Source organism: Stegodyphus dumicola, chromosome 3, assembly GCF_044657685.1.
Source record: "Stegodyphus dumicola isolate Sdum_Otavi_A_Nest chromosome 3, ASM4465768v1".
NCBI classification, from domain to species: domain Eukaryota; kingdom Metazoa; phylum Arthropoda; class Arachnida; order Araneae; family Eresidae; genus Stegodyphus; species Stegodyphus dumicola.
In genome coordinates, this window is record NC_140770.1 from 151,807,755 (window position 1) to 151,831,168 (window position 23,414).

Genomic DNA, 23,414 nt, shown 5'->3' on the forward strand with positions numbered 1-23,414 from the left:
TTAAATTGTTGAGCTAAATCTTTCCGAATGATCATAACATTAGCTCCTGTGTCAATGATCATATTGCAAGGAACTCCGTCGATATGCCCATTTATGTTGCCACTCACTGCTGAAATTGCTGCCATATATCAGAGTAGTTATCTTCTAACTACTCAAACGTTCAAGAGAACTTAATTCAAAACAGCTAAAGAAAGCTAATCCGCGAATTCGCTACAGTCAACAAGAGCAGTTTTCTAAACAAAAACAAATTAAGTAACTACAACGAACTGAGAGGTTTTCTACTTTTGTAAGATTTTAAAATCGCGCGCGAGAATTTTCTAGTACTTTCTCGAAATTGAAAAAGATATATTTATTAAATGTTACGTGCACGCGCTCTTGTATTTTCAATTTTCCGGCTTAGCTTTCTTTTAATATTTGTCACGCGCTGCACTGCGTGGGAAATAAAACCATTTAATTTACAATTCAACTAACGTTAATTATTTAAATGCCAAATTCGTAACAATACATACAATCAATGATATTTTTCCTGCACGAAAGTGTTTAAATAACAATGAATATTTTGAAATTTGGAGTAAAACAGGACTTCAACTTTCACTACCGAGCATTCATATTTAGTTAGCAGATTTATTTAATTTTCTCTGGTTATGCTCATTTCTTTTCTTTTCTTTTCTTTTCTTTTTTTTTTTTTTTTTTAATTTTTTTATTCACAGAAATAATTTTTATTGCGAAGCACCAGGAATGTCCTGCGCGGGTGGAAATTTGCACCATCTGGAAAAACAAAAAATATTTTATAACCAAAAGCACTTCAATAAATATAACTAAAAGACAAACAAGTTCTTTCTTTCAAGTAGCATTGCAACGCATGCCGAGTAACAGCCACGTATCCCAATGATTCCAACACAAACTATACCGCTCGAATTTAAATATTTGCAGTTTCCGGTGCGACTCGCATTTGCAGATAAGCAACAAAGCACAGCGACAACTGCTGGAAGTTCGTGGACTAAACTTGGAAAATCCATGCTTTTCACGTGGACAGCTTGTGGCTTGCTCATTGAATTGGTAAAACTTCCAATTTATTCATGTGCGTACCAGATGGAAAAACAAAAAAATATTGTATAAACAAAAGCACTTCAATAAACATAATTAAAACACACACTTTCTTTCCTTTAAATCAGGGTTTCTGAAATTTTTTTCACTCGCGACTCCTTTTTATCATTGAAATTTTTTCACAACCCCCAGGACCCCATAAATATTTACAAAAATTTTGTGGCATCATAAGTATTGCGCAAATCCGAGACACGCGTGAGTGAATCTGTCAATTTTTTTCACTTGCACTGTAATATACTATTGCAGTTTTAGGTCAATAACTTTAATTTCTAATTTTAAGACATAGAACAATGTGAAAGTTTTAAATAAGTAACAGACGAACAGTCGTCACGTGCAGAGCAAGGAAAACGAACGTTTATATTATAAAAAGAATGCGTCGAAACGTTTTCGTTTTTTTTTTTTTTTTTTTCTTTATCTGTATTGTCTTATCTATATCTATTTTCAAATACATTGCATAATATTTGATAATCATAAAATTATTATAATAAGTTACAGAAATATCAAAACTGCTAAAATTCTTGGCGACCTCCTTGGGGATCGCGACCCTCTGTTTAAGAAACCCTGCTTTAAGTAACATTGCAACGCATGCCGGGTAACAGCATGGACCTTATAAGAAATAGATTAACCCAAACGGGTTTTCTCCCTCGTCTGAGGCGTTGCCGGCTCTCACCTTGATCACATCCGGAGGAGTAGGGACGGCTTGCAGAAATTTAACATTGGTTGCCTATTGCAGCGTGTATAGTTGTCGAGAAAAAGCGGGTTGTAGCGCCTCATTTCACAAATTCGAATTTCTACATATTTTTATTTTTAAAATTGAGATTGATTTTTAAAAACTTAACATATTTATCAAGCATAATTAACGTTCCAAATAATTATAAAGCTATAGTATGCTTTCAGGGCCGGATATTTTTTTTAACTTTTCCTATGCTATAAGGAAATTTGTAACTACTTCTTTTAGAAAATAATATTTTAAATCTGAACTAATAGAAAATTTCAATCAAGCAATTTTCTCTTGCAATTTTTATGCTTTTTATTGGTGTAAATAAGTAAAAAATACTAAAATATTTAAAAACGAATTTTTGAAAGTTTTGTTTAAAATTCTAAATTGTGCTGCTTTTTAAAATTATATATGAGTATTATAGCACAATTTCTGTAAAGGAATTTTATTTAAATTATATTTCATAATACAACATAGTGATAAACACTTTTGACTCTTTAAAAATTTTTATACATTTAATTATAATATTAAAATTGTATTTAACCGTAATAATTAATTTTTCTTGTATTTTATAGTGATTATTTTTTTAATTATTTTAGTTCTGCATCAGATTCTTTTTTTATTTACCGTTAATTTAATTTATTAGCCCAAAGCGGCGGTAGCCTAGAAAGGCTGTTAGTTTCGAAGCGGCATTTTGCGCTGTTTTACTATAAATGTCCGTGTCTCCTTTCAAATTGTTGTTACCAAATATTATCTCCCTGTAATATATGTAAAGAAATTAAATAATGAAGAATCTGCATGAATGTATGTATGTTTCTCGCACTGTGACTAAAACAACAGTATCTAGAGCCATCAAATTTTGAATAATCCTCCACCCGAACATCGGCATCTGGATGGCAGAATTTGGAATTCGTTTTAATCTATTTCATATTTTGTAAACCTTTAACGAATTTTTGATTAACAAACTCAACGAGTTCAGAGCGAGCACTGTACAGAAAATAACAGTTTTATCTCCAGTGCAGAAATTCTAAAGATATGCTGTTTTCAAATGTATGTGGTTTAAGGGCGAAGAACACGATATTCAATAAAAAGGTAACACACAAAACTTTAAAAAAAGAGTGCTTCTAGATTTTATTTTATCTTTTTTTTTTTTTCCTTCATTACGTTCAGAAAATTTTATGCTCCGAATTTTATGAATTATTAAAATAACAAATCCACTTTAATGTAAATAATTTAATGATCATATAATCAAATAAATATGATCGTTTTGTAATGTTATTATAGTTTGGAAAATCACTACCTGAAAATGTTCATTAAAAATTATCAGATCTTGTTTAATTTTACTTTATTTTTTTCAAAGCATCGCGTACTATCAATCTTATTTAATTTTCCTTTATTTTTACGCAAAATTAAGTTCATAAATTTTGTCCTTAGAGTGTTTACCGTTTTACCAAAGTAAAGATGTTTGTACAAGAATTACGCGTGAAAAAAATGCGCGAAATGCAGTAAAAAGTGCTTTAATGAGATATATTGAATCCTATTTGGAATAAATTGTGGCTTTCATAATCTCATCACTATACAACGTATCACATTTAATAATTAAAGAGAGTTATGTGATAGAAACGCCATAGGTTTCAGTGTTAAAGTAAACCAGATCGTCCCTACTCTTTCTTGCCGACATGTCGGTGATGCGCGCCCCGCCCACTGGGTTAGTCTATCTCTTATAAGGTCCATGGGTAACAGCTAGTTACGTAATAATTTAAAGACCAGTAACATCATATCATGATTTTGTTAATCACACTGGCAACCTTCACGCTAAAAGTTTATCTAAGATCTGGTTAATCTTTTATGCCCATGCAAAAATCTGAGCTCGTGATTATTGTTGATATTTTCAAATACAGCTTCCGCTATGGATCTAATAGCCCTCAATCACAATCACACGAATGAAAACAAATTGATTTCAATACATGGTTTTCAGAATAAATGAAGAACCGAGGCATGAGGCAGTGCATTTGCCAAATATGCGTCTGCGGCCGACACCGATGTGAACATAAGGCAAGGCGTGTTCCTTTTGCTAGAGATCCAGATGGCAAAATTCCTATCACTGAGAGTAAAGATAGGTACAGACATTTTGGATATCAGCCTCGAGTGCAGCCATTGAAGCCACCTGGAGAAGCGAAATGGAAAGGAGACGAGCCAACTGTGAAAGTTTCTACCACCAAAAGGGATTATATACCTTTCCCCATTCAACGTCGTCCCCTCATGCGCCCAAAGATCATCAAGGAGGCAAAAGGGAAGATGGTTTGTTCCACTACCTATAAACACGATTATGGGGTAAAGAAAGCTGTGCCAACAAGTAAGATAAAAGGCGTTGAAAGCAGAAAGGATGGAACAATGCCAGGTACCTTACCCGGAAAGATAGAAGGCGTGACTACATATGGCAGAAGCTATACCCCGAAACCCACACAGAGAAGACAACCTGTAACTGGTAAAGAATGTACGCTAACCAAGCTTGGACAAGAGTTTAGAGGTAGGCAGTTTTCAATTTCAAGCATTTGATTCGTTAACAAGAGTAACTAGAATATATAAGCAGGCAAACTTTTTATTGTAATCTTCATCCCTCGGAAACAATAACCAGATCCAAAAGCCACTAAACATATATTGATGGTTTCTTTGAATGCATATAATTCTTTAAATAAACGATATTTGTTTAGATAAATGATTTTCAATATGCAAAGGTAAATATGTCAATAACAAAGTTATGGTTTCCTTTTTCTATTTACATTTAAATTTATTGACAGTATAAAACAATAATTCTTAACTTTTAACGATTAATGTATAAGGTATTTCTCCCGCCTTCCTAGCGTGCCTTCGTGGTGTAGTGGTTCTGGACGCTGGGCCGGTATTCCAGAGGTCCGTGGTCCGATTCCCGGCGAAGGCGAGTGCTCATTTTTCATCTCTCCGGCTTTTCCAAAGAAAAAAAAAATGTCTCTACAAATGACATACAATTAAGGCTTTTCACCCGGAGCCCGTCTGGGGCATTTTTTGATTTTTGAGCGAAATCTTGATTCTAGCGAGAGGGCTCCGGAGCCCCAAGTAAGGTGAGCTGAGGTATAAATGATAACAATATAAGTAGAAAATTATGTCATTAATGCAACATTCTTTTTAGTATTTAATAAAACTGTTATCGATACTAGCTGCTAAATGTCATTTTCTCTCCGAAGAACAAAATGTGTGGTAAAACTGGTACTCCTAAGGAAACGGAGAAGGAAAGAAAACATTGAAATGCTATTTCTTCCGGAAGAGAAATATTTAAGGACACAATCCATCCAGTCAATAATGCTTTAAACGAATTATTATTAGTCAAACTAAGGAAGCTACTGTATCTGATCACAGATAATACTGATCAAGATCTTTTGTTCTGGGTGGACCATGCTTTTTTTTCACTAATTTAGTCACACTTTATTTTTCTAATTCCATTTCATTTTTAGATATTTAACTTAGTGTTCTTCAAATTATTATTTTATATTAATTTATAAATATTTTTATACTTTATTTAATTTAAATTACTTCATAATTATTGATGTATTTGTTCATTTTTCTTTGCCATGTCCGACGGCTTTTCGTAGGGTTCCAAGACTTTTAGAATTTAAACACTGGAAACAACTGAATATTACAGTCTTACAAAAGGACAATTAGAATTCACTGCAATTATTATAATTTTAATGTTCCTTCAGGTGTCATTCGAATTATTTGCAGGCGAAACTGAAACTGCTTTGTGTTACAAGGCCCCACCGCACCTCAAACGGGACAAGATATTACCCAAAAAAGGCGAATTAAAGTTCGGCGGAGAATTCAGAGGCGAAACGACGCACAAAACAGACTACACTCCAAAATATCAGCTACCTGTTAAACCATTCAAGAAAACACCAAAATGGCAGCCTGGTACTGGAAAATTCGAAAGCGAAACTACTCATGCGCATGATTACAAGTATCCTCTTCATGCAGAGAAACCTATCAAGATCACACCGAAACCCGCAGAACAAAGATTTGAAGGAGATTTTCAGGGAGTCTCACACTATAAAGTAGACTATCCAGCCCACCATGTCGTTCCTCGGTAACATTCATCTTTTAATTTTACCTAGAAAAATATAATTTAAAATTTTTATTTGAGTTCTTATTATGAATGACGCAATTCAATACAAAAGTATTTAAAGCGTCATACGTTTCTTGAATATAATATAGATATAGTTGTATATAATAATAGTAGTTAATAATAATAATAGCTGAATGTAAAATAGAGTAAAGACAAGAATTAATAAAATGTCTGTTCAAAACGTAATGAGACTAGCAAAAAAAAACTGGCAACACTGCAACGAATCACACTTAGAAGCAAACGCTTCTGATCTCGCTCATTAGCTGCTACAAGACCTATTACTGGCAATGTTGGTAAGACCTGCTGAACGCTGATAATTCGACCTGCTTTCAAATCCTGGAAAATGCAATGGCTACGTTAGAGTTTCGTAGTTTACCCCATGTGTAACGTGAATACGAAGCAATTTCGCTTAAAATGTTTTCTGTGAAGACATCTTTTCTTTTATGCTGATAGCTCTAATGCGTTTCCCATAATCTGGACAGTTTAATATAATAAACCAGTGCCCGTGCGGACGGCAAAGTGTGACCAGTGTTAGAGCTATTATGCATAAATTAATTTTTTGTGACAAGAACGTGTTACAGACTGGACACTTGAACAGCGGTGCGTGTTTAAGTCCCAAAATGCATGGGAAACGTATTGAAAAGGGATATTGGTAAATAAACTGGAAGCGTTATCATAGCGCAAATGTTTACACTGCACAGGAAATGTTCATACCAGCGACAAAATGTGAACTTGTCCTTGCAGATCGACATAAAAGAATTGGTCCTTGAAAATCAACTAAAAGGAAACTTGTCTTTGAAGATCGACATCATCAAAAATAAACGAAACACAGAAAAAGTGAGAATTGTCGTTCGTACAGATCGTCAAATGATAACGCGGATTATTACTCTGAACTAAATTTGAATATTTTTACCAGTTTGTTAGACTTTGACAAAGTCACCTGTTACTTTCTCCTCTCGTCCAAAAAAAGGAAAAATAAGCAAGTCAAAAATCAAATCCATGGTGATTTGTCTTTTGATAATTATTCATAGAGGAGGCACGTAGTTAATCACCTTTTTACTGTGAAGTGTCTGACAAACTCCGTATAAGAGTACGGCATGTTCGCACAGATACTATTGATTTACTGATGAAATTTCATCGCGATACCGCTCTATGTATCACATTAAGACTGTGTATCATAATGTTCTTCCAGTCACAGAAATTCACGTAAATTTTCTTTCCTATAGTTTTCCAGAAGCCTTAGCTCATCCGAACTTAGTTCTGCTGAGCACTTTCTCTTTCAGAAATTGTAACTAAATATGAGAAGTCATCATAGTGACCATATCCATGACATCCAAGCAGCCATAACACACCAGTTGAACATATTCACACGTGACGACGTCCCAGCAAAGCTACCAAAATTACATTGCTACCAGATACGTTATAAGGTGTGGCCTTCTTACGTAGTATACAATTAGACCAGAACTCTAAAAGATTACTTATGAATTTTCACCGTGTCTTATAAATACCACGGAGACAGGAAGAGGGTGTAAAAGACCCTTTTATTAATCCATATAAAGTTTAACAGACGGCACCAACTCTTGCTTACAGAAGACAAAAGCTTTGGCTTTAAATCAGCAATAACGGATGATCTAAATTTAATCAAATTTAAGTACGGCCTAACGGCTTCACAGTTTAAATAGCTCGCAAGCTGACTCTGACCGAAGAATGCGTAAACAAGCCGAATGGCCAGAATAACTCAACGCCGCAGAATGCTGATGGTTAAAGAAATAAATTAGCAACGTGGTCTTCAAGCAGGCAGAACACGCCTTGATTTCACTCTCCAAAACCTTCCTTTAAATACTTCCTTTCTTCTATCTAATTTGAACATCGCGTAGGCTGGAAATTTACATTCTGGCAGGGAAATGAAAACGAGGCTTGGTAGAAAAGTAAATTAACATAAAATAACTAGTTAGCATTTAAATGATATTCTATAACGTCTACGACGACGTGCAGCTTCCCAAGCTAACTACTTTAAAGAAGCTTTTCGCAGATCTCAAGAAGTGATTTGTGAATATCTTATATAGCAGTTGTTCTAGGAAGAGTCTCATTACTTTTCGAACAGACCTTATAACAAACCTGCTGAACGCTCCGGAGCCCTTGCTCCGATCAAATCTGGTATTTTTTCCTTTAATAGTTGAATAATGTGTTATCAGATAAAATGGTGTACTATATGTATAGTTTAGCTAATTTTTGATAACGGTGTGCAATAACATATAACAGGAAAAAAAAAGTCATATTGATGACGCTAAAATAAAAATCTGATTTTAATCAGCAAACATATTTATTGAATTTAGTAAATTTAAAAAATAACTAATAAAAATAGCACATCTAACTAATAAAGAAGAAATGCTAATCCTTGTTTCTGCCCTCACTCCTTTTTTTACGATTTGAAAGATAAACTCTCACATGAGAGTTTTTCGTAAACTGTTTGCTATTTTCTTATGCCTGCACGTTTGCACAGCTTATTCATACGTCGAAAAATAGCGGTCTCTTTCACGTTTTCATCGAACAACTCATTTATTCTCCACTTCTATCATTCTGGCAAATGAACTTAATATTCTGAAAGGTTTTGCTGTTCACCATAATTATCCTTCTATAATCTTTGATACTGTGCGTAAGAAATTTTCCAGGCCTTCATCATTTATCACCTAAACTCAGAGTATTTTTCTTTCCCTAAATGCTTCAAACAATATGGTTTTCAAGTTCTTAATGCTCTTATCACATCTATAGACGCGCGCGCTTACCCGGGACAATTCCGAGAAACGAGATTCTAGTAGTACGGCTTTAAGCGGCAGGCTTCCGAGGAATGTTTCGTCTAGCTAGGAGGAACGTGTCCCGGCTACGAGCAACATTTTAAACCTTTTCCCAAAATGTTCCGGCTGGAGATCAAGGATCAAGGAAGTGCAATTTACGGAGTTCATAGGCAATTACGCCTTTACCTCCACATCTTCAAAGGAAATTAAATCATCCGAAAGAGGGGATTGTCAAATAGGGTAAAATTTTGATAAGCCGAATGACTTGGAGTAAGTGCCTTCACACTGAGTCAAAAAAGGCAAAAAACTCAGAAGGTCTTAATTTTGCGCCGAAAAAAGGGCCAGAATAATTTAGATAGGGGCAGCCATAAAAACTTTGACTAGAAAAATAAAAGGTGAAGTTTCCTTGAACCTTGATAATCATTTTTAGCATACGTCAGATGAAGAATACGCAGGGGAATTCCGATGCGCGTTCTTCGAGGTGGGAGGGAGACAGGTCGAAAAAGTAGTTCTGCCAGTGATCAGCTGGGAGGGAGAAGTTTCATTTTTGACCGCTATTCAATGCGGTTTTTAAAGGCCAAAAAGGACGCTGTTAAGCGCCTAAGAAAGTTCCTTTTTAAAGGAAGAGAGAAGCTATAATTTAAAAATCTTTTACAGTTTTATTTCATTTGAGGTTAAAGTATTTTAAATCAGTCCTATTTGACTGTGATGTTTCTTATTAAAGAAACGTTAAAGGAGGTTCCTCGAGTTAATGCCGTGTGCATTAAAGAACTTTAGAGGCGGGGGGGGATTAAGGAACGAGAGGTAGTTATTCTATCAGTGTGCTCATATCTAGCCCGTTTAAATGGCAGAGCTGAATCTTCCCTGTTAAGAACCGCTCTGGGTCTTTTCCGGGAAGAAGCAACAGCAGGATCGTATACGGGTAGCATATGAAGCACAGGATTTGCAACACGTTGAATATTTTTGAAAAATTTTTTCGAAAGTCGCTGTATATAGCGATTAATGGGCATAATTTTGAGATCGTTATGAATCTCTTCGTTCCGTACAAACCACGGAGGTTTGTACAGAAATTTGCCGAAGCATTTTAGATTGAAAAATTTGGACATGTTTTCTGTTAGTCAGTGCACATGGGCCCCATACAGGACACGCATACGTAAGAACCGGCCTAATCATTGATTTGTAGAGCAAGATTTTGTTATCAGTTGACAGGTCGCTATGACTAGCTAAAAGGGGGCATAGGGCGGTTTTGACAGCTGTCGCACCCGCTATGATTTTGCGGATGTGAGGCTGCCAAGTTAATTTTGAGTCTAGTAAAACACCTAGATATTTGTAAGAAGAGACCCAGGGAATGGGTTCACCGAAGAGCATTAAATTAGGTAAACTTGGGATGTTTCTTCGGATGAACATAGTGGCAGCACATTTTGGGACATTAATTTTGATTTTATACAGACCGAGCCAGAGTTCTAAGGTCGAAAGGTAACTCTGCAATTGTGAGATTACCTGGAAGGTGTAGGAGTGTTGTGAAATGATGGCTGTATCGTCTGCGTATAACGCAAGATCGATATCTGGGGCCTTAGGAATATCATTTGCATAAAGGTTAAAGATTGCAGGGGCAAGGAGGCTACCTTGAGCTACCGCAGCATAGATTGGGCGGGGAGAGGAGAATTCGAGGTTAACTCGCACGCGGAAACTGCGTCTGGTCAAGTACGAGTTAATAATTTTAATGAGATGGGCCGAAAAACCAAGCCACATGAACTTGTAAATAATCCCGTCATGTCAAAGGCTTTGGCAACGTCCAGATAGACAATTCCAGTTTTCTCTCGCTTACGAAAGCCTTCATGAATGAATTCCACTACACGGAGTAACTGGTGTACCGTGGAGTGTTTAGGTCGGAAGCCGAATTGTTCCGGGATTAGTAAATTTTGATCCCGACAGAATTCATTCAGGCGATTAAGTAAGACAAATTCATAGATCTTAGAGAGAGAAGATAACAGACTAATGGGTCTGTAATTGACCGCCAAGTTTAAATTTTGTCCCGGTTTTGGAATGTGGACGACTGCTGCAATTTTCCAGCAGTCGGGGAAATAGCTTCTCCTGAGCATTAAATTTATGAGTACCGTGATCCATACAATAAACATAGGGGGGGAGTTTTTGATCATGCGGTTCGAAATAGAATCTATGCCAGGTGCCTTGTCAGGTTTCAATTTATCTATGAAAACCATGACTTCAGTAGGGTCCGTTGGCCTGAGTTCAGTTGTGATAGGTTGTGTTAAAAAATCTTTAACCCGTGCTTGTATGCGCCCCTGTGTAACCGGGCGGTTACAGTAGGAGTCCGTGGTTTGGTGTGAATTGAGTTGCAAGGCTGTCAGCTATGACATTCGCCTTTTCTGAGTCAGTGTAGGCCATCTGTGCGCCATCGGCCGTTTGAAGGGGCGGAATGTATGTTTTATATTTGCGTAATCGGGCGGCTGCGCGCCAAATCGAGTTGTCTTCAGTCGTTAGGGACTCAATGTATATTTTCCACTCCGCTTGTTTTAATAAGCGGGTTTCGGTCCTTATCTCGTTCTGTATCTTGCGAAACTGGGCACGGATATTGGGATCTCGTGACCTTTGCCGAATTCTTCGCAAGTAATTCCGCTGCTTAATTTTGAATTTAGTCTCAGGTGGGAGCCTGGCACCTGGGTGTTTGTGTGGTTTTGAAGCCGCAGCTCTCGCTTCTTTCAGTAAAGACTCCAGTCCGGCTGGAGACGTGTTCCTCGAACATTCAACCAATCAGACGAAAGGTCAGCTTCTGAAGGATCACGGGTAACTTTCAACATGGCGATGGCTCTCACTGTGAAGTGATGGACGGTGGAAATAGAGGCTGATTTAATTATTGCTGTTTTATTGTAATACAACTGCCTGAGTCATTTTTTAAATGTGTATATATTCATTAAATATATAATCGTGGAAATTTCAGACTTGACAGTATTTTACGACGTTCTTGCAGTTCGGATTTGTTTACAAATTGTTCGTAGCCAAAAGTTCGCCAAGTTTGTCGTATTTCGTGCTGATCATGTATTATAACACTGTTATATAATAGAATTTTATTTCTTAAATTCAAGTTGAATAATTTTTTAAAATCCCTTTGTATATGCGCGGCTTTTCTCCTAATTACTTATCTTTTAAATTAATTGCATAATCAATGACACATTTTAAACAGCATAAAAGATGCATAAAAAAGAAAAGCAGAGCTTATGTAATAATGAGAATACTCATTAAATTTGTCTATTATTTTCATGTTATTAATGAAATACTTTTTGAATTATAAATACATTAGAAACTATACTTTTATTGTAAATGCTACATATTGAAACATTGGAAATTTATGGATTTATTATTATGCATGATGAAAAACATTTGTATATACATTCATTAATATAAATCTTATTCATTACATTAATACTAATAAATATATACTAACAACTTCTAAAACATCGTATCTCTCTATCTGTATGTAAATATATGATTTATTAGATGTGTATATATATATGTATGTATGAAAACAAAAATGAACATTGCCAAGAAGTTTATTTGAAGTTACTTTTAATTCAGATAACGATTATGTAATTGGCAGCAACTGTAGTCATCAGTTCTTTGCAAATTATTATGGATATGTAATAATCAGTTGAAAAATAATTGATGTGTATGTGAGTACTAAAGAGTGTACACATTTTGTTATTGGGTTAATTCATAATTATATCATACGTATGATCTACGTAATAAAAACATTACTAATAAATAATAAGAAATGTAACAGCTGTGCATTTATAACATTTGATTACTTAAAACAGAGCACAACTGATTATCACCTTCATGTCTGTTTACATAATGAATTGCACTTTCCAATTAAGTGCACGGGCCTACTAGTGGCCGAAGCGTCGTTGAACACTGGTAGTTCTGTCTCAGGTTAGAATGCCGCGAACGGGCTGGCTACATGACGTTTCCTTGGTTTGCCCCATTTGTAACTGGTATACGAGCCAGTTTAAAAAAAAATCTTCTACAAAGGAATCCCTCCTGTTGTTATCCCTCGAGGCTTTGCGGTAATCACATAAAACCAACTGAGCCCACCAGCGGCCGAGCGGTAAAGTCGCTGAACACTGGTAGTTCGGTTCGAGGTTCGAATCCCGCGAACGGGCTGGCTGCATGGACGCTTTCGTGGTTTTCCCCATGTATAACGTGTATACGAGCCAATTTCCCTTAGAAAGTCCTCCACGAAGGCATCCCTTCCCTTAGGCAGATAACCCTAGTGTGCTTTGCTGTAATCTCAATAAACCAAACCATAAAACAAACTCATGATGTGAACACCTAATTTCTAGAGTTGGTATAATTAATGTGTTTTAGATATATTACCGAGTGTTCTATGGGACAGTAAACAACTCGCATATATTTGATTGCTTATGTATTCATATGCTTTATTTGATCTTCATTTTGCTGAATAGTATCTGCTGGCTGTGAGGAGGTAAATATCAGCCATATAGATTTTTGTCATTTGAATTGACAGAACAGTAATTATGAGCCATAAAGTTAGTCAGAAAATGCTTTCACCAGGTCACAAATTTTCCAGTGAGCCATCAAATTTTCATTGAAATGCAGACAACAGAAAATACGCATAAGCGATGTGTGATAAATAGACTTATCCAGCACATGTTTTTAAACTATTCTTAGGTGTATACAGAATTAGGCTATTACTGATGTAATTGATTGCTATAACTAGAAGTGTGTTTATCTGTTACATGAAGTGCCAGCGTGGAGATCAAAGTGATTAACTTGATAACAATCACCTTTCTATTATCTTCCATTACTAACAATAAAGTTTAAAACGAAAAGCGTGTGAGCAATACAAAACAACTCGAAGAAGCGAATGTCACTTGAAAGGAAACGTTACTTTCGCCAATCTGAGCGATAACTGATTCTTGTTTGGCTTTCAGCCTGTTTGCCAAGTGAAGATGGTAACCCTATTTCGCCAAAGGCCGTTTCTCAGAACTGTTGCTGCAAACGTTTTGTTCCGGCAACAAACAGCTAATGTGATAACGCTTTAAGAGGCTATCACTTCTAGAGACGCGCGCGGCTACCCGGGACAATTCCGTGAAACGAGATTCTAGTAACACTGCTTTAAGCGGGAGGCTTCCGAGAAATGTATCGTCTAGCTAGGAGGAACATGTCCCGGCTACGAGCAAAATTTTAAAACTTTTCCGAAAATGTTCCGGCTGGAGACGTGTTCCTCGAACGTTCAACCAATCAGACGAAAGTTCTGCTTCTGAAGGATCACGGGTAACTTTCAATATGGCGATGGCTCTCACTGTGAAGCATGGACGGTGAAAATAGAGGCCGATTTAATTATTGCTGTCTGCCTGAGTTATTTTTAAAATGTTTACATATTCATTAAATATATAATCGTGGAAATTTCAGAGTTGACAGTATTTTACGACGTTCTTGCAGTTCGGATTTGTTTACAAATTGTTCGTCGCCAAAAGTTCGCCAAATTTGTCGTATTTCGTGCTGATCGTGTATTATCACTGTTACATAATAGAATTTTATTTCTTAAATTTAAGTTGAATAATTTTTTAAAATCCGTTTGTATATGCGCGGCTTTTCTCCTAATTACTTATCTTTTAAATTAATTGCATAATCAATGACACATTTTAAACAGCATAAAAGATGCATAATAAAGAAAAGCATAGCTTATGTAATAATTAGAATATTCATTAAATTTGTCTATTATTTTCATGTTATTAATGAAATACTTTTTGAATTATAAATACATTAGAAACTATACTTTTATTGTAAATGCTACATATTGAAACATTGGAAATTTCTGAATTTATTATTATGCATGATGAAAAACATTTGTATATACATTCATTAATATAAATCTTATTCATTACATTAATACTAATAAATATATATTAACAACTTCTAAACCATCGCATCTCTCTATCTGTATGTAAATATACGACTTATTAGATGTTTATATATATGTATGTATGAATACAAAAATGAGCATTGCCAAAAAGTTTATTTGAAGTTACTTATTCATATAACGAATAATTCATATAACGATCATGTAATTGGCAGCAACTGTAGTCATCAGTTCTTTGCAAATTATTATGGATATGTAATAATCAGTTGAAAAATAATTGATGAGTATGTGAGTACTAAAGAGTGTACACATTTTGTTATTGGGTTAATTCATAATTATATCATATGTGTGATATACGTAATATAAACATGACTAATAAATAATAAGAAATGTAACAGCTGTGCATTTAAACATTTGATTACTTAAAACAGTGCACAACTGATTATCACCTTCATGTCTGTTTACATAATGAATTGTACTTTCCAATCCATGGGCCTACTAGTGGCAGAAGCGTCGTTGAACACTGGTAGTTCTGTCTCAGGTTAGAATGCCGCGAACGGGCTGGCTACATAGGCTTTTTCTTGGTTTTCTCCATTTATAATTGGTATACGAACCAGTTTAAAAAAATCTTCGGTACTTTTTCGTTTCGCCGGCGCAAATCTCGCCAAGCAGACTTTATTAGCGACAACATACAGTTATACACATAAAAAATGTTAACAAATGTTACTTTTAAGATTTTTTTATTTTGAAAGAATAAACATTTTAATAGAGCTTAAAAATTTTGTAAAAAGCTAATAAATAAAGACAATAAACTTGTAAAAAGGCATTCATTTAAGAATTTATTATGCTTTCATGTTTCAACATCCTTATTCGCCGGTTCGTATCACGTGACTCCAAGCGATCTCATCTCACGTAAACTACGCTACAAAAATCTAATTCTTTCAGTATTTATTTACATTAATTTAAAGTTAAATCTTAGTTTGGAATACAAGTTTAAATTCATGAATTATTTCAATTCGCACGAATAGCTTACTCGGAAATTATGTAAAACCGCAGTGTTTTACCTCCCTAGTGCATTCTCATTAGAATTGATGAAGTTAACCTTTGACTTTGCCTATTCTATATTTTCGCCTTCGGGTGAGCGGTGTGATTGCATCCTAATTGACTTAATTACCTCGAATGGCCTTAGGGCATAAAATTGAACCATCTGGTAAAATTTCTATGTAATAGTATGCCAGTATTGAAAGAAACAATCAATCTGATAAGAAATGGCTGCGACTTGTTTTTTGAAAATGAGGGGTAAAAGATTACCAGCGAGGATATACCGTTTGGCATCAGTTGTACCATTATTGGCAACTTTATCGCCTGCGCCGGCAAAACGGAAAAGTACCAAATCTTCTACAAAGGGATCCCTCCTGTTAGGCAGATATCCCTCGAGGCTTTGCCATGATCACATAAAACAAACTCATGATGTGCACCACCTAATTTCTAGAGTTGGTATAATTAATGTGTTTTAGGTATATTACCGAGTGTTCTGTGGGACAGTAAACAACTCGCACATGTTTGACTGCTCAAGTATTCATATGCTTTATTTGATCTTCATTTTGCTGAATAGTATCTGGTAGCTGTGAGGATGTAAATAACAGCCATAAAGATTTTTGTCATAGAAGGTTTTTTTTCCCTCTGTTTGTTTGCTTGAATGGACAGAACAGTAATTATGAGCCATAAATTTAGTCAAGAAAATGCTTTCACCAGGTCACAAATTTTCCAGTGAGCCATCAAATTTTCATTGGAATGCAGACAACAGAAAATACACATAAATAATGTCTGATAAATAGACTTATCCAGCACACGTTTTAAACTATTCTTAGTGTACATAGAATTTGGCTATTACTGATGTAATTGATTACTGTAACCAGAAGTGGGTTTATCTGTTACTTGAAGTGCCAGAGTGGAGATCAAAGTGATTAACTTGATAGCAATCACCTTTCTATTATCTTCCATTACTAACAATAAAGTTTAAAATGAAAAGGGTGTGAGCGATACAAAACAACACGAAGAAGCAAACGTCACTTGAAAGGAAACGTCACTTTCGCCAATCTGTGCGATAACTGATTCTTGTTTGGCTTTCAGCCTGTTTACCAAGTGAAGATGGTAACCTTATTTCGCCAAAGAGCGTTTCTCAGAACTGTTCCACCAAACGTTTTGTTCCGGCAACAAATATCGTATGTGATAAGGGTTTTAGTTATAAATGCAGAATATCGAGCCTTCATTTATACAACATTCACAAAATTTTGGGTGAATGCGGTCTACGAATGAAAGAAAAGCCGGCAGACCATTAAATTTCAGGGTAAGCAAGTACATACCTTAAGTTAAGCAGAGGGAAAATAAAAAAATTCTCAGTAGCTTTCCATTGTTGCAATAAATATCACAAACTTCAGTTTTCGGAGGCTAAAACTAGTGCTTTCATTAATTCCTGTTCCTGTTGGATGCGGGAAAACCTGTTCCGAGTCTCTTTTGGCCCATTTCACTTCTTTCGACCCAGCATTAAAACTTTCACGTCAAGCACTACAACTTCTGGATCTTAAAACGAAACTGCAGTCAGTGATAATTTTTTGTTCATTTGTGCTAATTACTACGTTGAATTTTATAATTTATTTATAATCACATAATACTAAAATCTGCGTAGAATCGCTGAAGAATATTTGCGTAATTGAAGCAAATTCTGTTTCCCAAATAATCTCTTTTCACAGAAAAAGAATGATGCATTCAAAAGTCATAGAGATAAAACTTCATTCTCACATTTTTTTTTTTTTTTCTTTCAGGAAAATACCAGAGTGGCATCCATTATTTCGCTCTTATAAACTGTCGGATAAACCGTTCATAGGAAAAACAACTTACAGGACAGATTACGAACCACCTCCCGAAGACATACCTGTTCAAAGAACTTCCCGTGCACAAAGAGGCAATCTCACTCTTCCCACTGGTCCCATGGAAAAAATGACCACTGCTATGAGAGACTATCAAAAGGTTGATTGCCCTATCCCAACAAAATCTTTCAAACCAGTAATACAATACGAAAAGCCAAAGGTTAGTAAAAGAGATGATCCTAGTTTAGAGAATAGTTTCAAAGAATGAAATGAAACATAAAACATTTAAATATTCTTTCAAACAAACCATATTTGATATTCATATGTCCCACAAATCTAGAATGATAAAGATTAATTACAAACTTACATGATACTGGCGAAACTCCCAAAGCAATGCTAACTAGTCCCCCTGGAGTTTGGAACAAAGACTGGTCTTTTCCTGATTGGTTACTTTAATGAATCATTACGTTTTCTCTAAGCAGGAGATGTGAAAAGTGAGCACTGCTATCCCTGGCATTTGAACTCCGGACTTTCCGACTGCTAACCGGACGTGCTTTCCAAATGCACCACGAACGTATGCAGTAAGAAGGGAGAAAATACCTTAAACTTAAAGGTCTTGATTTATATCAAGATTGTGACCTGCAAATCTGGAAAAAACGTTATATGAGGAACCTGAAATGTTATATGATAAATTTAAAGTTATTTATAATCAGGGAACCTTAGGCATAAGATCGTGTGTTTAGGCTGTAATGAGGCCTTTCACTGAACATGAATTATCCAAGTGAAAGCACCTACTGTTCTGTGCACTGCAAACAAAAGGCCTCGCTTTTAAAAGATACTGAGACGTAGTTTTGTCCAGTTAGACAAATGGTCTTGTAATGAAACACGATTTACACTGAATATCTGGGGGCCTTGTCTGGAGAAAGACAAACTAGAACAAAGAATCAAATTTGTTATATAATGCCACACATCTTTTGCACCTGACGTCACTACCTAAGAATAGTATCTTACTGCAGCCAGACATTCTTGGTACCGTTTTGTACATTTGGCAGACGAAATGAGTACGCAGTTGGTTCCATACCTTGCACAACATACCTCAAGAAACTTATGGAGCTATACGACGCCAGATGGCTGTTTGTATTTAAATTTGTAATATTTTTTTCATTATTGCATCTGTTCAACTAAACCGCTTTCCACTACGGAATCGTAACAATTTCTTATCTTATTTATTAACATTGTATATACACTGGTGGATAACTGCTAAGGGCCGAAGACAGTAGATCACTTAGATGATTTTACGCGTGTCCGTAATTCTGGCAAGATTGAAATACGGCGAAAAATAACACATATTGCTAGGGAGTTCGACGTCAGCCACAGTGTTGTTGCCACTGAGGTAGCAAATCATTTACTTCCTGCTATTTGAAAGTAAATCTCCCGAAAAACAGCAGCCAGACGTTTGCATCACGCAGTACCATATGCCCGCCGTCCAGTTGTGTGCATTCCATTGTCTAGACGTAGCCGTTACATCCATTTGCAATGGTGTCGTCAATATCGCAATTGGATTGAAAGACGACTTGATTTGTGTACTTTTTTCCTGACTAACTGATGTGGCGTGTGTTACTGCATATAGTTCGGCAAACATTCAAGAAAGGCGCAGCATGTAGTGATGTAGTGTCATGATACTGGGATCATGACCAACGGCCGTAGGTCGCTCGATGTGCTTCCAACTGGGACTTCAAACTGACTGGCCAACGATACATTAAGGATGTTTTGCTGCCTCTGTTCGCATGTTCCGTGGTGATGTCAGTGATAAATATGTTTTCACGAACGACAGCACAATATGTCATCATCGAAAAGTCGCTGTGCAAGAGTGTCTAGAGAAAGAGGATATTCAACAAGCAATTCAGATCTGGAGTATGGCAAGCACATTCTCCAGATCTGAATACTATTGAATATGTTTGGGAAGAAGTCTGGATGGTAGAAAATGCCCTTCAATAAACAAGGACACCCTCCCGTTCACTGACAGAGAACTGGGATAAATTACTCCAACAGCTGCTGGATAACTTTGTGAAAAGCATAGCAAGAAGTGTGAAATCTTGCATCGATTTCTGTGGTGGCATATCCCATTTTGACACCTTACGCCAGAGAGCCTGCAGACGGTAATTATATATATATATTTTTTCACTTTTACGTATTCAGCACAAAATGACCATTTTGTTCCTTAAACCTTTTTCAGCCTTCTGGATTTCAGAAAGCAATAAATTATCTTTTTTTTTTTTTTTTTTTTTTTTGTTACGTCCTAGTATTCTGGCATTATTTTATTTCTCTTGGCATACAACCACACTTATGCTTTTAAGCAATACATAGCTCTCTGTGACCCGTTCTTAGCAATATATCAGCTTTTTTAAGAAGGCTAACATATTTATTACGGAGCATGTAGTGATGTAGTATCATGATACTGGGATCATGACCAACGGCCGTAGGTCGCTCGATGTGCTTCCAACTGGGACTATGACCGGCCAACGATACATTAAGGATGTTTTGCTGCCTCTGTTCGCATGTTCCGTGGTGATGTCAGTGATAAATATGTTTTCACGAACAACAGCGCAATATGTCATCATCGAAAACTCGCTGTGCAAGAGTGTCTAGAGAAAAGGATATTCAACAAGCAATTCAGATCTGGAGTATGGCAAGCACATTCTCCAGATCTGAATACTATTGAATATGTTTGGGAAGAAGTCTGGATGGTAGAAAATGCCCTTCAATAAACAAGGACACCCTCCCGTTCACTGACAGAGAAATGGGATAAATTACCTCAACAGCTGCTGGATAACTTTGTGAAAAGCATAGCAAGAAGTGTGAAATCTTGCATCGATTTCTGTGGTGGCATATCCCATTTTGACACCTTACGCCAGAGAGCCTGCAGACGGTAATTATATATATATATATATATTTTCACTTTTACGTATTCAGCACAAAATGATCATTTTGTTCCTTGTACGAAGTAAAAAGGAAGTATTGTAATTGCGAAAAGCTTCAGGCAGCATATTTCAACGAAAATATCCACTTTGACCGCTTTCGAATGCAATTTAACGATGTTTTTGCGTGATATCTGTACGTAATGACAGAATAAAATACTCTTTTCCTTCAAAAAAAAATTATAAAACTGCTTTAAAATTAATTCTGAAGAGAATTTTTCGTGGCGTCTGTACGTACGTATCTCGCATAACTTAAAAACGAGTAGTCTCAGAACGTTGAAATTTTGTATATAGGACTGCTAACATGTAGATGTGCATCTCGTATTTTGGTTCGGCCGCACCAAACGTATATAAATATATTTATATATATATCCACTCTGTTACCCAGCTCAGTGATCTCAGTTTCTTTACTCTTATATGTTTGTAAATTGTACATTTTTTGCTTTAAAAATGATTGAATTATGTTGTTTTTATCTTCCGGTTAAGGGTTTTATGCCTTTAGTAAATCTGTATGCAATATTTTTAGAATTATCAACAATTTTAAAATTGTTTAAGTGTCGCTAAGCCTAATTTGATGGCGGCCATTGCTCTTGTTTACATTTGAAACAGCTGAGTAGCGGATTTGTTGCCAATCTAGAGAAACTTAGCTTCGCAACAACAAAGATTAACGCCTTCATTTATTATTTAAATCATGCTTAATCCTTTCTGGAATTTTTTCGAGGAAATAAGCGTTTAAGATTTACTTCGTAATTTTTAATAGATATTTTGAGTTTTTATGTATTTTTGCCTTGTCGCGAAGTGAAAACTGAATTAATTGAATGAGAAATACTCAATCGTCTGTGAAAAACTGTTTCTTTTTTGTTTTGTTTGCTTAATTCGTTTTATACATAGTTCTAGTTTTATTATAGTATTTGAATAGAACGTGTGTCAACGATTAGATAATTCTTTAAATGATATAAATTTTGTGCATACTGAGTTATAATACGAGCGAAATATAATACTGTTAAGTAAACCTAGCGCCAGAGTTTCGCTATGGTAAACAAAGTGAATTTTAAAGAATGCATTTATTCTATTGTGGTTTATGCGCTGTCGGCGAAGTAGGTTTAATTCAATCTAATAAGTTTAAATGAAATGCAAGAAAAAATGCGTATAATTTAATATTCCGTACAAGGAAGTCATGTGTTGTACACATCAGATTTTTTACTCTTAAAAGAGTTAATTATTACCTTTAAAGAATGGATTACAAAATCCTAATCTTAATACCTTTCTTTCATTTCTTTCAGGAGAAATTCGCTGATTGCTCAATCACCAAAGCCGATTATACTCCCAAGATAGGAGAAAAAACGAAAACTTCTAAAGTTGCCGATAATTTGAAAGTTGAAGGTGGACCTATGGATGATCTCAGCATGACAATGAAAGACTTTCAGTGGCTTGCTTTGGAATGTCCAGCCACTTATATCAAGCTTTACGGAAAAGAAGCTTTGCCAGACTATGTCTTTGACAAAACTGAAGGTGGACACGACTACTTCAAGAAACTAAAAAAAGCGAAACCACCCAAAAGTAGCATATAGTGGTTCATCACTCAAAATATAGTAATTAATCTTTCTTGAATTAAGGTTTCTTTTTAAATATATTATATTTTTATACAATTGGCATAAAATATGAGAAAAATATGAGTAAAATGCAAGTTTATTATAATTAGGAAATAGTATTTTACTGAACAACTGGAGCTGGCAGAAAGCGTTTGCTTGTGAGAAAACATGAAATAACCAGTATTCAAACAATTCAATATTATTAGAATAGCATTTATACAAAGAATTTGTACATTTTTAGAATGATTTCGGGGCCGTTTAATTAATGTTTAAAATGTAAAAAATATTTTCTGTGTTCTATCGGATAGCTTATTTTTCTGGTCTGCATCGTGTTTTCCATGATATATGGGCTTTTCATTAAAGTTTCAGGGATATTATTTCCATTCTTCTTCTACTACTTTTCAGAACCCATCAATCGTGGTGGTTTGCTCTAAGAAAAAACTCTTTCCGGAATTCCTGCATAGATGAAATGTCAGGGGGACTTCGCAGGAATAAACTGAAAAGGTGCAAATGCAATACCTGTATCAGTCTTTACTTTTTCAAGGAATGCAGCGGTACTTTTCGAAGTATGACTTTATTGCTTTGTGTTAATGAAGTTTCAATCTCTGAAAGTCACTGGGATAAAGAAATGGAATTTTTTATGTAAATATTGAACATAAAACTTTCTCTTCAGAGTATGTTGAATTGATTTTAACATTTTCCCATGACGTTAGTCTTAATTTCTCACTGCAAGATAATCCTACGACAATCATAAACTTCTTACTGAAACTTTCTTTGCATTGAGGGAACCAGGCTTGTACATTTATTTTTCCTCTTCGTTTTTTATAATAAAAAGACCTTCTCTTCGCTGCAGTCATCTAAGTTAACCCAAGCTTCATCAAGGATCGCGATTTATTTCCTTTTATCTCCAGCTAAAGTTTTCATACAGGGTTCTACAAACTGTTCTGACTTGAGCCACATGCCTTGACAAAAACTGGTGAAACTTATTCCTTTTTTACATTTTTAAGTGATAAATTTCGATTTATTTTATTTATTGTTGCTATATATGTATTTAAAGACTGCAACTGATTTCTGCTTCTGCGGAATTATCTCTGGCCATTAACGATTTAACTTCAGAAATATTAAAAACAATACACATCTTTTCCGGGCATTCGTTTTGAGTCTTCTTTCCTTGCAGAAGTAATGACTGACGGTTTTTCCCTTTCCGATTAATATTGTTGCTTATTTTTTCCTTAGAAATTTTAATACCATACATTTCAGAACGTTTTTCAGTTATGAAAAAGGACTATTTCTCTT

General features: G+C 35.4%; 1 protein-coding gene across 1 annotated transcript; it reads left to right on the forward strand.

Annotated features, from left to right (window-relative positions):
* The first annotated feature begins 3,823 nt into the window (after positions 1-3,823).
* Positions 3,824-22,564, forward strand: LOC118185837 (uncharacterized). Its single transcript, XM_035355758.2, has 4 exons — positions 3,824-4,355; positions 5,585-5,942; positions 17,504-17,768; positions 21,810-22,564. The coding sequence occupies exons 1-4, from the start codon at positions 3,824-3,826 to the stop codon at positions 22,095-22,097; spliced, it is 1,443 nt and encodes a 480-aa protein (XP_035211649.2). The 3' UTR covers positions 22,098-22,564.
* Positions 22,565-23,414: the final 850 nt, after the last annotated feature.

Excerpts from the sequence above, each read along its gene's own strand:
- LOC118185837 (XM_035355758.2), top strand. The coding sequence starts at position 3,824 with ATGAGGCAGTGCATTTGCCAAATATGCGTCTGCGGCCGACACCGATGT. Across the intron at positions 4,356-5,584 it reads GCTTGGACAAGAGTTTAGAG|GCGAAACTGAAACTGCTTTG; the intron begins GTAGGCAGTTTT and ends AATTATTTGCAG. Across the intron at positions 5,943-17,503 it reads GCCCACCATGTCGTTCCTCG|GAAAATACCAGAGTGGCATC; the intron begins GTAACATTCATC and ends TTTTTCTTTCAG.